This window comes from Hylobates moloch, unplaced genomic scaffold, assembly GCF_009828535.3.
Source record: "Hylobates moloch isolate HMO894 unplaced genomic scaffold, HMol_V3 SCAFFOLD_7, whole genome shotgun sequence".
NCBI lineage: Eukaryota > Metazoa > Chordata > Mammalia > Primates > Hylobatidae > Hylobates > Hylobates moloch.
This window is the reverse complement of record NW_026652282.1, coordinates 66,619,347-66,633,753: the sequence shown is the minus strand read 5'-3', so window position 1 is coordinate 66,633,753 and position 14,407 is coordinate 66,619,347. Positions and strand designations below refer to the sequence as shown.

The window sequence follows — 14,407 nt, the reverse complement described above, 5'->3', positions numbered from 1 at the left end:
TTCTGATTTATGTGTTTATATCAATGACCTTATTTCTGTGTGGTTTTCTCCTCTGTGTAGGCTGCAGGTCAAGGTGATATGAGGCAGGAGGTGAGTTTCTTTAGTCTTAGCATCTATTAGGAAAAACCACTCGTTTTATAAACTTGACATAAGCAGCTAAAAAATAGATGCTGGTTGGTATATTTGTACAATATGAGTACCAATATGATATACCAGTGGGCTCTCTCAAAAATATATATCCGAATTTCAGAAGAGAGGACTTTTTAAAATTGCCATTCAGAATAAAAGAAAAGGCTTTTTCACTTTTTTTATAGAAATGATGGTAAGGAAATATTCTTGACAATAGAGATGTGCTAATATTTTATTTGGGTGTTTTGTGGGTTAGACTGTCATTTGGTATGTGTACTTTACAGGCTTACATGTTGCTTACTTTAGAAAGTTGAGGCTGTAAATGACTGTTCATATATGTGAAACATTTCTTAAAGTACTATATAGTTTTTGTTATTGCATTGAATATATATTGTTCTAACTCCTAGAGTATGCCATCTTCTATATGTCCTACAAAGCGAGAATCATTGTTGTGCGACAACTATATTAAAGAAACCTCTCAGTTTACCTTTATGGCCTTGTTAATCTAATGTTTTGGTAATGCATATTAATTTTAATCTAATTAATGCACAATAAAAATATACTGAGTGTGAAAAAATGTATATATAGTAAATATTAAAAACTGCAAGCTTCTTCGAATTTAAGACCTTATTGTGCTTGTTCAGATGTGGAGAGAACTTCTTCATTTTAAGCAAAATAATTGCTCTGTCATTTGGCAAGAAAAGGCTATATTTTCATTTCTAAATGTGCTCCTTGTTACTAGCTGCTGTGTTAATTTAGCCTAGCCACTTAAGCTTAATTTGGGACTTTTTCCTTAGTATATAAAGTGTTCAGAGGAGGGAAAAATCAAAACATATTTCTCTTGTATTTTCTAACCAAATTCACAATTGCTTCTTTAATGACAATATTTATGTATTGTTACACCAAATATTTTGACCTCAATAAAAATAATTCTAGCTTTTTGTATCCATAATTCTCTTAACAGATTTTTGTTTTTAACTTATAGCCAAAGAGAAGATCTGCCAGGTTGTCTGCTGTAAGTAATCTTTTCAAAAAGCAGCCCATGTATTGTGAAATGTCATTTTAAAATTTAGGGAATCCTAAAATATTCAATACACGATTTATTTTTGAAGTTTTAAGAAAAGCTTTCACATCAAGGAAATGTATTTTTTTTCCTAATGCTCATTTATTTTAATTCAGAGGTTGGATTTCATTTTTAGCGTTCTTTCTTCAAATATGATTTTTTTTCCTTTTCTTTTCTTTTCCCACAACTTGAAGCAGATGCTTGTGCCCATTACACCAGAGGTGAAGCCCAAAGGAACATCAAGTTCAAGGGTAAATATTCAACTTAGAATATTGAAATAAATTGGGTTTTTTTTCAAAAATAATTTTTGAAATGGCATACAGCTGATCATTTTACTTTGCTTATATTTTGTTCAGTTAGTAATATATTATATTCTATCATATGATACATGTAAACCCCTTGGGTGGGGATTATTTGTTCCTGTTTTGTGATTGCCCACAGTGTTTTGACATTTTCATTGGATAGAGACAAAACAATTTCAGTTGGATAGGCCGATTAAATGTACATGCGTTTGCTATCATATAGTGACAATACTGTTTCCCTTGGAAAACAAAAGGTGAAAACAGTAGTAACCCCAAAGTTGTGCTTTGTAATAAAAGTAGTAACTAACATTTGATAATATTTTACAGTTGGCAAAGTATATAAGATTATATATAATTATATATATATAATATATATGTAAGATATATGTGCATATGTTAATTTTAAATGGACACAATTGATTTTGTATGGACTTACATACTCTGGTGTTGTGGCTAAAGGCATGTAGAAATAGATATAATCTCAATATTTAGTTTACTGTTAATTGCTTAATACATAAGAATACTGGTTGAATTCCTGAAATCATAAAAGGTTAAAGCTATGAGAAACATTAGAGAGCATCTAATCCTATCACTTTGTAGTTGAACAAAGTATAAACTGTCATCATGTTCATAAATGAAATCCTTCATTAAAAAATATTGCTAAACTTAGGGCAATTGAAGTTTTAGTAATTGGTATATTTAATGGTGACAAAAGAAAAGAAGGCTTATTTTTTTTCTGCATTTTACTTTTCAAGTCCACTATTACGTAAGGTTAAATATTCAACTTACAAGTTTTTAAAACAGTAAATACAGCGTATTTTCTTTTAAAAAGAAAAGTAAGGCCAGACGTGGTGGCTCACGCCTGTAATCTGAGTACTCTGGAAGGTCAAGATGGGCAGATTGCTTGAACGTAGGAGTTTGAGACCAGCCTGGGCAACATAGCAAATCACCGTCACCACAGAAAATACAAAAATTAGCCGGGCGTGCCTGTAGTCCCAGCTGCTTGGGAGGCTGTTGTGGGAGGATTGCTTGAGCCTGGGAGGAGGAGGTTGCAGTGAGCAGAGATTGCCTCACTCCAGCCTGGGCGACAGAGGGAGTCCCTGTCTCAAAAAAAAAAAGAAAAGAAAAGAAAAATAGGGCTAGACTAAAACATATACTATATAACCATAGACTTTACCCTCCTTGGCTCTGTTTCTCATGTGTTAAAAGAGTAATAACTTATATCTAAATTACAAATTACAGTTTCTAAAGCATTTTTTTCATGTGTTTTCTCATTTTCTCCTTATAACTTCCCTGTGAGGTGGGTGGTATTACTCTCTTTTTATATATGAAAATAACAGCCTCAAAGATACTTATGCCTTTGCTCAAGATCACATCACATAAGTGGCAAATCTAGAATTCAAACACAGGTTTTCTGGCCCCTCAATCCGGTGGTCTTTCTATTACATACACAGGTAGGCAAAAAATTTTCTTGGTAAAGTCGTCATGAATCAGGGCATTCCAAACTTGTAGATACAAAGATTGAAACACATATATCACCATAAGGTCTTTTAAAAATATATCTAAATTGTTGTTCTCACTAACAGCATTTCTCTTAATTATTACCAATGGAGGCTTAACAATCAACAAAACCCTGTTCCTTATTAATTAGACTTGACAGAAATAAACTGACCCTCTCTAGTCAGAGGGAATTAATTGATCAATCTAACCTGATGCCAGCAGTTTGTCCTTGGCAGCAACTAGTCAGCATTCTAACTGGTTGCCTCTCATCTATGTCACTCAACTTAAAAGAAAATTTATTTTATTTATATCAAGGGAACATTGTTCATTTTTAATGCTGCTTTAGGCTTACAATGAAATTTACAATGAAGATATTATATGATAATTTTTTGATACCAGGTTTATCTGTGATACTTTAAAGTGTTTGCATAAATTATTACAACAGCTGGTAAAATAATTGTGACCATTTAATCAACACAGCGGTTAATTGTATATTTATTTTTATTGTTTTATATTGCTTGGCAGAAAATGAAGACACAAAGTGATATGATGGAAGAAAACATAGATAAAAGTGCCCAAGCAGTTGCTGAAACCAAGCAAGAAGCAGTTGTTGAAGAAGACTACAATGAAAATGCTAAAAATGGAGAAGCCAAAATTATAGAGGTATCTTCTAATGTTAACAGTTTTATCTATTTGAAAGTTTAACAATGGGTACAACTGAAAGAACTCCTATTTGCCTTTTAGTTTACAAGTTGGAAAAAATTAAGTGAGCAGTGGTTCTATAGTATAATGGTATCTAAGAGGAAAATAAAATTAACTTAAAATATGAGAATTTAGAGGGACCAGTAGTGCGAGCAGTGGCTTAGCATTGCTGTTACTAGAACAATGCCAGTGTTTATGACTTAGTACTAACATAACGACCTTCTTATTAAATACAGGCCAATCTTTATTCCTTTTATCAGCACACAGGCTATTTGTAAATCCCTTTTCCAGAATTTATGATTCTTTTATTTCCTCTGTAGATGGCAAAGAAAATCATTATATAAATGTTTTTAATCTTATTTTGCATAGTTAATGCATACAACATTTTTAGGTATTGTAATAAAACACTGAAAATGGGATGTAGCCACCAAATCTATAAACCAAACATATGCAAATGTGGAAAATCTTTTGTAAGTTATCTTATAATATCTGGTACAGTACTTTTCAAGTAATTTTTACATAAAAAACAAATATCATTATTATAGAAACAAAATATGTTATTTTTCCAAGGACTATATTATGTTTACATGCATAGTCCTCATTAAGAATTGCTGATATAGAATAAATATATATCATTCTTTAAGTATTTACTTTGTGCTTCTTCATATTTGAAATGAAAAGTATTCATAAGTGTTTCTGTATTTATTGTTTCAAATATCTATTTGTTGATATTTCTGTGGACATACTTTAGTTAATCTCATTTCTTAGAATGTTTTCTCATAATGTGATATTTAGCAGGCTTCTTTCACAGGAAAATTACCTTCTTTAAATGAAGTATTAGTCTTTCTGTGAAATAGATATAATCCAGTGTAAATATTTAGGGGAAATGGTTCTAAATTTACAGACAGAATCTTGTTTTTCTTTTCACTATGCATACAGGCACCAGCTTCTGAAGAAGAAATTGTGGAAGTAAAAGAAAAAAATATTGAAGATGCCACAGACAAGGGAGGAGAAAAGAAAGAAGCAGTGGCAGCAGAAGTAAAAAATGAAAAAGAAGATCAGAAAGAAGATGAAGAAGATCAAAACGAAGAGAAAGGGGAAGCTGGAAAAGAAGACACAGATGAAAAGGGGGAAGAAGATGGAAAAGAGGATAAAAATGGAAATGAGAAAGGAGAAGATGCAAAAGAGAAAGAAGATGGAAAAAAAGGTGAAGACGGAAAAGGAAATGGAGAAGGTGGAAAAGAGAAAGGAGAAGATGAAAAAGAGGAAGAAGACAGAAAAGAAGCAGGAGATGGGAAAGAGAATGAAGATGGGAAAGAGAATGAAGATGGGAAAGAGAAGGGAGATAAAAAAGAGGAGAAAGATGTAAAAGTCAAAGAAGATGAAAAAGAGAGAGAAGATGGAAAAGAAGATGAAGGTGGAAATGAGGAAGAAGCTGGAAATGAGGAAGAAGCTGGAAAAGAGAAAGATTTAAAAGAAGAGGAAGAAGGAAAAGAGGAAGATGAGCTCGAAGAAGATGGAAAAAAAGAGGAGCCGCAGAGTATTGTTTAAAACTGCCCTATGTAGTTTCATAATTTGGTAACATGTACCTTCATGTTGTAAAGTTAATAGAGATAAATATTTTTATCAAAAATTTTATAAACACAGCCTTTCTTTAGCATTGATTTAATTTCAGAACATCTTCATATTGATTATTAGCCATGAAGTTTCTAACATGAAACATTTATCTATAAATTTTGTGATTATAGTAGTGGAATATATAGAAAAAAATATGCTTTCAACTTTGCAAGTGAATTTCGTGTTGTGTAAGTTATGTGTCAGATCTTTGAATTTTAATTTTACTCTTTTATATATGTGATAATTTCATAAAGTGAGGGATCCCAAAAAAAGAGTTTCATCCAACATTCTTGTTGTTCTGCAGGTTGCTTTTATAAAGAAGGTGAACTATTTTCATGTAATGTTAAGAGTTAAACTTATCTTTCCCAAATATAACTTTATTATTAGCTTGGGAAAAATGAAATTGTATTCCCATTTTTAAAATAAATACAAATGTTTATTTCAGAAGGGCAGTTTTGATTATGTGTGAATGCACAAATTTTACTGGATTTATCTTAATAAAAAGACTCTTTGACGATGATTGTGTTTTGTTATATCTTCAAAAATGTAGCTAGTGAAATATTATGCTTAATTTTTTTCTATTGTGTTATTCATGAAAATATTTAATATTCACTGACATAAAATTAATATAACAAAATTCACCATTTTAATTATAATAAAAATAATAAAGTATATAATTCAATGGTTGTCAGTATATTCACAATGTTGTGTCCACTGTTTAATTCCAGAGAATTTTTATCACCCAAATAAGAAACAAAGCACCAATTAGCAGTCTCTCCCCATTTTCACCCAACTTATCCCCCTCCTTCCATCCCTTGGCAACCACTAATCTGCCTTCTATCTCTATGGATTTGCCTATTCTGAACATTTAATATAAATGGAATCACACAATATGTGTGTGGCCTTTGGTGTCTGGCTTCTTTAACTTAGCAAAACGTTTTCAGGTCAATCTCCATTGTAATTTGTATCATTACAGCAGGTCTTAATTTTGTTCAATGCTGTTTGGTTATAATTTTGATGAGAAAATAGATTCCCAGCTGGGGCCACTGTTTGTGGAGTTTGCAAGTTCTCACCATGTCTTCATGAGTTTTCTCCAGGTATTTCAGTTTCCTCGTACATCCCAGAGAAGTGCATTTTAGGTTGTCATGCCTAAATGATCCCAGTATGAGTGTGTATGTGTGCGTGTGTGTGTGTGTGTGTGTGAGTTCCGTGTGATGGACTGGAGTCCTGTCTAGGATGGGTTCCCACCTTGCCTTCTGAGCTGCTGAAATAGGCTGCAGCAATCCACTACTGTAAACTGGAATAAGCATGTAAATAATTACCTTGTTCTTATTGTTCTTAATTGTATGCATAGCTTATATTTATTTCAGTGTTTAATATTAGAAGTATTTTAGTCTTTAGAAGTTTGGTGATGCTGTGACCAGAAATATTTGGTAGGAACTTAACTCTTATCTATTGTAATTAGTCTGTTGGTAAAATTGGTTTCTTTACGTGTCGCTTAACTTAAAATTACAGTTTCTAAAAATCTGTCAATGATGTTAAGTGAAGACTTACTGTTTATTTCTTCTAATGCCTGAATAATATTCTGTTAATATACCACATTATGTTTGTTGATGGGCCTTTGGGTTTTCTCCATGTTTTTTCAATTATAAATAATAATGCTGTGAACATTTATGTGCAAGTTTTTTTTATGGATGTATGTTCTCATTTCTTCTGAGTGTATATCTAGAAGTGAAGCTATTGGATCTTATAATAGTTCTATGCATAAATTTTTGAGGAATTTTTGGACTTTTCCAAAGTGGCTTCAGCATTTTATATTTCTACTAGAAATTTATGAGTGTTCTAATTTCTCCACGTCCTTGCTACCACTTATTGCATGTTTTTTATTATAGCCATTCTAGTAGGGTGATTTGGAGGTGATGCAAATCATATGATCTTGATTTGCATTTCTCTAATGATGTTGAGCACCTTCTCATGTGCTGGTTGGCCATTTGTATATCTTCTTTGGAGAAATGTCTATGCAAATCATTTTCCATTATTTAATTGGGTTGTCTCTTTAGCATTGAGTTCTAAGATATGCATATCTTTTACATACAAGTCCCTTGTCAGATATATGATTTGCAATATTTTTCTCCCATTCTATGGTTTTCGTTTTCTTGATAGTGTCCTTTGATACACAAATTTTTAATTTTTATGATCAATTTATTTTTTTCTTTTGTAGCTTATATTTTTGGTGGTATAGCTAAGAATTTTGTCAAACCCCGGGTTACTAAGATGTACACATATGTTTTCTTCTAAGAGTTGTATACTTCTTTCTCATACATTTAGGTCTTTGGTACATTTTGTGTTAATTTTTGTATATGAAGTGAAGTAGGGGTCAATTTTTACTCATTTACATTTGGCTATCCATTTGCCCAAGTATCATTTATTGAAAAAAACTATTCTATCCCCATTCAATGGCCTTGGCACCTGTGTCAAAATCAATAAACCACAGATGTATGGGTTTATTTCCGGACCCTGAATTTTGCAACATTAACCTATGTCAATCTTTGTCAGTACAAAAATTTTGATTACTGTAGTATTATAGTAAGTTTGACATCAGAAGTGTCAGTTTTCCAACTTTGCTCATTACTTCGGGTCCCTTGCAATTCCACATAAATTTTAGGATTAGCTTGTCCATTTCTGCAAAAACAAGGCAGGGAGCAGTTGGTGTTTTGACTGGGGTTGCAATTAATATGCAGATCAATTTGAGGAATGTTGCCATTTTAACAATACTAAATCTTCCAATCCATGAACACAGTAAGTCTTTCCATTTATTTAGGTTCTCTTTGATTTCTTTCAGCAATAATTGGTATTTTTTGGTGTACAAGACTCCCACCACTTCCTTGGTTAAATTTATTCCTATTAATCTTTGCTGGTGTAAGTGAAATTCTAAATTTCCATTTTGAATCATTCATTGGGAGGGTATAAAAATGCAACTGATTTTTGTATACTAATCTTGTATTCTGCAATTTGGCTGAACTTGTTTATTAGCTGTAATAGGCATTTTGTGGAATTTTCAAGGTTTTCTATTTTACAATTATGACAACTGTGGAGATAGTTTTACTTCTTCCTGTCCAATTTTGATGACTTTATTTTTCTTGGCTAACTGTCATGGCTTTAAAAAGACTTCAAAATATTAAGAATAAAAAAGGAAATACGCAAAATGCAAGAGGTCTAACTTTCAAAACACAGACCTCTGACTCTACTTTTTCCAGAGCTGGCAAGTCCTTTACCATTTTACACCCTCTCTCAAACTTTGTACAATGCTACAGTTATCAATACCAACCCCAAAGATCAAGTTGAACTTCTAGGCACCTTGCTTGGATCCCCTGCTTCCTAGCCACATTGTGCAACCACAGAGAATGGATTCATATAACATTCAACAGAGAAACTAGTCTCTTAAACACCTTGATCCCATTCATTATCAATGCAAAATGAAAATAACGATCTTGGCTTCCTCTTTCGAAACATATTCCAGGTTTCTAGCAGAACTGTGGTAATGGATTATCTTGAGTTTTCATGTGAAAGCTTGCCTTCTACAGAAGGAAGGTAGTCAGCTTCCCTGTGCAATGTTATTTTAACTACATGATAAAGCCCTTATATAGCAAGAACACTGAAATATACTAAAACAGGGTCATTTCTTCATACTGTATTACAAAAGTAACCTTTCTTCCTCAGGTCTTATTTTGTTTCTTGATGTTTAATTGGATTCTACTTTCCCTTTACCGTTCAAACATTGCCTCACACACTTTCTCTCCTAAAAGCCTCAACAACTGCAAGATGTGGAAGGAAGAGTGGGGTAGGAATGGTGGTAATTTATAAAAACAGTACACCATCACTGTAAGTGAAAGTGAATGTGCATTACAAATCTACTGTAGTAGAACAATCTTTACCAAAGTTGGAGAGAAATAGCCAATGGTACCAAAAAATCTATAAGGAACACTACAGGGAAAAGTTGTTGAAAAAGGACTTTTGGTGCCTCTTTAGTAATATGAGACATATTTTGTTAATTATTTGCAACGTAAGTTTTCAGTAACATATAATGCTGACTTAGACAATAATTGATTTTCTGAGTATATACTGCTGAAGTTTTAATCTAAAATTTTCTGGTGACACTATAAAGTGTTTACCCCTAAGCTTTATTTTGTCTGGTAGGGAGGCATTCCTCAGAGTCAACAGTTTTCTAATGGGAATAACCTTAGAAGTCGTATTGTAATTAGATGCGAAAGTATGATTCTGTTTATCATTTATTGTTGTTCCTTAAAAAAAGAACCATTAAATGTAATTCTTCTTGGGCATTTCTACTACATAAAAAAGGCCTGCTGTTAATGTTTCCTCCAATAATGTTTAAAATGTTCTATGCCAGTTATCATTAATCTTTGTTTTAAAAACCCATGTTTAATATGGCATGAAAAAAGAAGATATAGAGCAAGTGCATGTCAGAGCTGAAGTCTAATCTTATGAACCATAATATAATAGGCATTATTAATGACCTACTGAGATCACAAATAAATCTTGACATCATTTTTAAAAATCAGGTTTTGATAATCCTCAAACAGTAATTTATTGGTCCCCAAAAATTATTTTTTGAATATATTATTGCAGCAATTTTCTAAAATTTAAAAGCAGAACTGTTAGAACAAGTTGTTCAACATATAAGAAACAGAGAAAAAGAAGTACACCAAGTCAGCTCTGGTTTAGAGCCTCCTGTGCTATAATTAAATTAAATCTAAGCCAGGCAGTAGTCAAATTACTCGTGTGAGAATACGTTTTAAGAATACAGAGACATGATTGCCTCCGCCTTGGTCACCTCAGGCTCCACCACCACTGCCTCAACTGCCTTGACCACTTCTCACCTACCCTGCCCAACACACCCTGGCCTCCCTTCAACATCCTACAGGATAGCACATTGGAGATATATTCCCACAGAATCTGGCGTTACATGTTCCTGTTCAGAAGCGAGTAGTCAGTGTAACTGGTATCCTCCAAAGGACTATTTACAAGAGAGAAGCTCCTCACATGGTTCTTTGTAAATACTTAGGAGAGGGCTTATCTACATCATGTGTTATGTGGACTCCACAACAAAAGTCAATCTTTCTATAAATCACTCATTCTGGTTATAATTCTCTGGGTAACAATAAGTTTACACCTTCGCTTTCTATGGATCTGCTATAAATGTTATAGCCTGCTTACGGGATAATGCTGGTTATCTGAGAAACCATGTTGATATGCATCATGGCAGCAGACACAGAAAGCAGAGAGGAGCAAAGCTGGGAACCAGCCTGTCTGGGCTCAACATGGAGCCAGGAGAGCCTCTCCAACATAAGAAAGGGTGAGTGAGTGAGAACTCCCTGGGAGATTCACACTCTCCATGAGAACCTGTGCAAGACAAGAAAAGTGAGAATCCCCTGGCCTTCCCTCATCCCTGCCACCAGCCTTCTAGACTAAGGCAAAGAGCCGCCCAGATGTTTGTGGTAGCAACTTTCAAGTTCAAAGGAACCTCTACAAGCCTTGGGTCCAAGAGTAGATGAGCACTGGCACCATTGCCCCAACAGAGGACATAGTCATGGGACCTGTGAGCAGAAAGACTGCTTAACTCCTACTTGCCAGATAAGGTTCAGTACCAGCTTTTAGCCTAGCAGTCCTGCTTCTGCCTAAACTCAGCACAGGCACAGCAACCTGCTGTCGCAGGAAGCATTTGAATGGCTGGGCAAGATACCCCACCCCACTGCCAATGGTAACACCACAGGCAGTGCCTGCTAGAGAATCCAGCCCAGTGGTCCATCTTCTGTGTTAACCAGAGGATGCAACCTCCTGTTCTCCCCAGAAACACCCAAATGGCAGCTTGGGTGACCCCAACCTCTCCACTAGTAGTCTGATGGACAATGCCTGCTAGAGCTTCCAGCCCAGTGGTTTGCTTCTGTCTCAACTCAGCAAGTGGGCATAGCCTCTCATTATCCCAAGTAACATCCTGATGTCAGGATGGGTTTATTAGTTTGTTCTTGCACTGCTATAAATAAATATCTGACACTGAGTAATTTATAAAGATAAGATGAGTAGTTGGCTTTTGGTTCTGCATTCTGCATGCTGTACAGGAAGCATGGTGGTATCTACTTCTTGGGAAGCCTCAGGAAACTTACAATCATGGCAGAAAGCAAAGGGGAAACAGGCATGTCTTACATGGCCAAGACAGGAGGAAGAAGAGGGAGGGTAGAGGTGCCACACACTTTTAAACAACCAGATCTCAGGAGAATCCACTCACTATCGTGAGGACAGTACAAAGAGGGAAATCTGCCCTCATGGCCCAATCTCCTCCCACCGGGCCCTACCTCCAACACTGGGGATTACAATTTAACATGAGATTTGGGTGGGAACATAGATCCAAACCATACCATTCTGCCTCCGGCCTCTCCCAAATATCACATGCTTCTCACATTGAAAAACACAATCATGCCTTCTTAACAATGCCCCAAGCTCTTAACTCATTCCAACATTAACTCAAAAGTCCAAAGTCTCATCTGAGACCAGAAGAGCCCCTTCCACTTATGAGCTTGTAAAATAAAAAAAACAAATTAGTTACTTTCAAGATACAATGGGGGTACAGGCATTGGATAAATATTCTTCTTCAAAAGGGAGAAATCAACAAAAAGAAAGGCGCTACAGACCCCACACATATCTGAAACCCAGCAGGGAAGTCATTAAATCTTAAAGCTCCAAAATAATTTCTTTTGACTCTGTGTCCAACATCCAAGATCCATTGGTGTAAGGGGTGGGCTTCCTAGGCCTGAGGTATCTCTGATTCAGCCCCAGAAGCTGCTCTCATGGGTCACCATTGAGTGCCTGGGGCTTTTCCAGGTGCAGGTTGCAAGCTGTTGGTGAGTCTACCATTCTGAGGTCTGGAGGATGGCGACCTCCTTTGCAAAGCTCCACTAGGCAGTGTCCTAGTGGGAACGCTGTGTGGGAGCTCCAACCCCATTTTCCCTCCACATGGCCCTACTAGAAGTTCTCCATCAGGGCTCCACACCTGCATCAGGCTTCTACCTGGACATCCTGGCATTTTCATACGTCCTTTGAAATCTAGGTGGAAGCTCCCAGCCTCAATTCTTGCACTTTGTGAACCCACAGGCTTAGCAACACATAGAAGCTGCTGAGGCTTATGGCATGCACCCTTTGAAACAGTGGTCCAAATTGTACCTGTGCCCCTATCAGCCATGGCTGACCTGGAGCAGCTGGGATGCAGACAGCAGTGTCCTGAGGCTGTACAGGGAAGTGAGGCCTTGGGCCTGGCCCAGGAAATCATTCTTCTCTCCTAGGCCTCCAGGCCTGTGATGGGAGGGGCTGCCATGAAGCGCTCAGAAATGCCTTCAAGGTGTTTTGTCCATTGTCTTGGCTAGCAGTACTTGGCTCCTATTTATCTGGGCAGATTTTTGCACCCTGTTTGACTTCCTCACCAGGAAATAGGTTTTTCTTTTCTACTGCAAAGCCAGGCTGCAAATTTTCCAAATTTTTGTGCTCTGTTTTTCTCTTAAATATAAGTTCCAGTTTCAGGTCATTTATTTGCTCATATATATGAGTGTAGGTGGTTAGAAGCTGCCAGGTCACATCTCAAACGTTTTGCTGCTTAGAAATTTTTTCTACCAGATACCCTAAATCATCTCTCTCTCAAGTTTACAGTTCCACAGATCCCTAGGGCAGGGGCACAATCCAACAAAGCTCTTTGATAAAGGATAACAAAAGTGACCTTTGCTCCAGTTTCCAAGAAGTTCCTCATCTCCATCTGAGACCTCCTCAGGCTGGACTCACTGTCCATATCACTATCAACTTCTTGGTCACAACTATTTAACAAGTCTCTAGGAAGTAACAAATTTTCCCTCATCTTCTTGTCTTCTTCTGAACCCTCCACACTCTTCTAACTTCTGCCCATTACCCAGTTCTGGACTCGCCTTCACATTTTCAAGTATCTTTATAGCAATGCTATGTCTTCAGTACCAATTTTCTTTATTAGTCCATTCTCGCATTGCTATGAAGAAATACCTGACAGTGGGTAATTTATAAAGAAAAGAGGCTTAATTGGCTCATGGCTTTGTGGGCTGTATAGGAAGCATAGCAACTTGTCTTTCTGAGGAGGCCTCAGGAAACTTTCAATCATGACAAAAGGCCAAGGGGAAGCAGGAACATCTTACACAGCCAGAGCAGGAGGAAGCGCAGGAGGAGGTGCTATACACTTATAAGCAATAAGATCACATGGGAACTCACTAAATATACAGTACCAAGGAAGGATTGTATTAAACCATTCACGAGAACTCTGCCCTCATGATCCAATCACCTCCCAGCAAGCCCCACCTCCAACAATGGGGATTACAATTTGACATGAGATTTGGATGGGGACACATATCTAAACCATATCAGCAGATGACCCTGACTGCCCCTGATGCTAGTAGCCAGGCAGGCAATGCTAGCTAGACTTTCCAGCCCAGTGATATTGCTTCTATCAGAAGTTAGTCCATTGATGAAGCCTCTTATTGTCCCAGAAAACACCTGGACAGAAGATGTTTTTCCCAACTCTCACAGCCAGGCAATCCATGCCTGCTAGAGCTTCCAGCCCAGTGGTACTAATTCTGCCTAAATTTGCCAAGAGGTGCAGCCATGGAAATACTGGATCAACAGGGTGGACAACTCCCCCCAACCCCAGCTCCCATAGGCAGACAGGCTACACCCACTAGAGCCTCCAGCCCAGTGGGCCTGAATCTGCCTGAACTCAGCAGGCAGGTGCAATCCTGTGTTCCCCAGAGAAACACTCAGACAGCAGATTAAGGCCAACCCAGCAAGGATATGACCACTCTGCCAACTGCAGCACCTGTTAAGAAAGTCTTATGGACCAGAACACACAAAAACAAAATGAGGCCATGGAGGCAGAAATTGGAGGGAGCTCCTCCGAGCCCTAGGATTGGACTAGAATAAAAGCCAGTTGACTGAACCCACCCTATGCCACAATCAAACACTGAAGGGCATAAAAAAATAAATAAACAACAAAAAAATCCTAAGGACAGCC

The 14,407-nt window shown here is 36.6% G+C and overlaps 1 protein-coding gene across 2 annotated transcripts in view; it reads left to right on the top strand.

The window, feature by feature from the left end:
- The window catches only part of HMGN5 (high mobility group nucleosome binding domain 5), a 94,458-nt gene extending 88,628 nt beyond the window's left edge, over positions 1-5,830 (top strand). Inside the window, exons 3-7 of one of the 2 annotated variants that reach the window (XM_032757233.2) lie at positions 61-90; positions 1,115-1,144; positions 1,390-1,443; positions 3,520-3,657; positions 4,636-5,830. In XM_032757233.2, coding sequence (XP_032613124.1) covers positions 61-90; positions 1,115-1,144; positions 1,390-1,443; positions 3,520-3,657; positions 4,636-5,247 — 864 coding nt within the window. In that variant the 3' untranslated portion in view covers positions 5,248-5,830. Of the gene's footprint in view, positions 1-60; positions 91-1,114; positions 1,145-1,386; positions 1,444-3,519; positions 3,658-4,635 lie in introns of both variants that reach the window. The other variant, XM_058441446.1, reaches the window with a different exon arrangement.
- Positions 5,831-14,407: the final 8,577 nt, after the last annotated feature.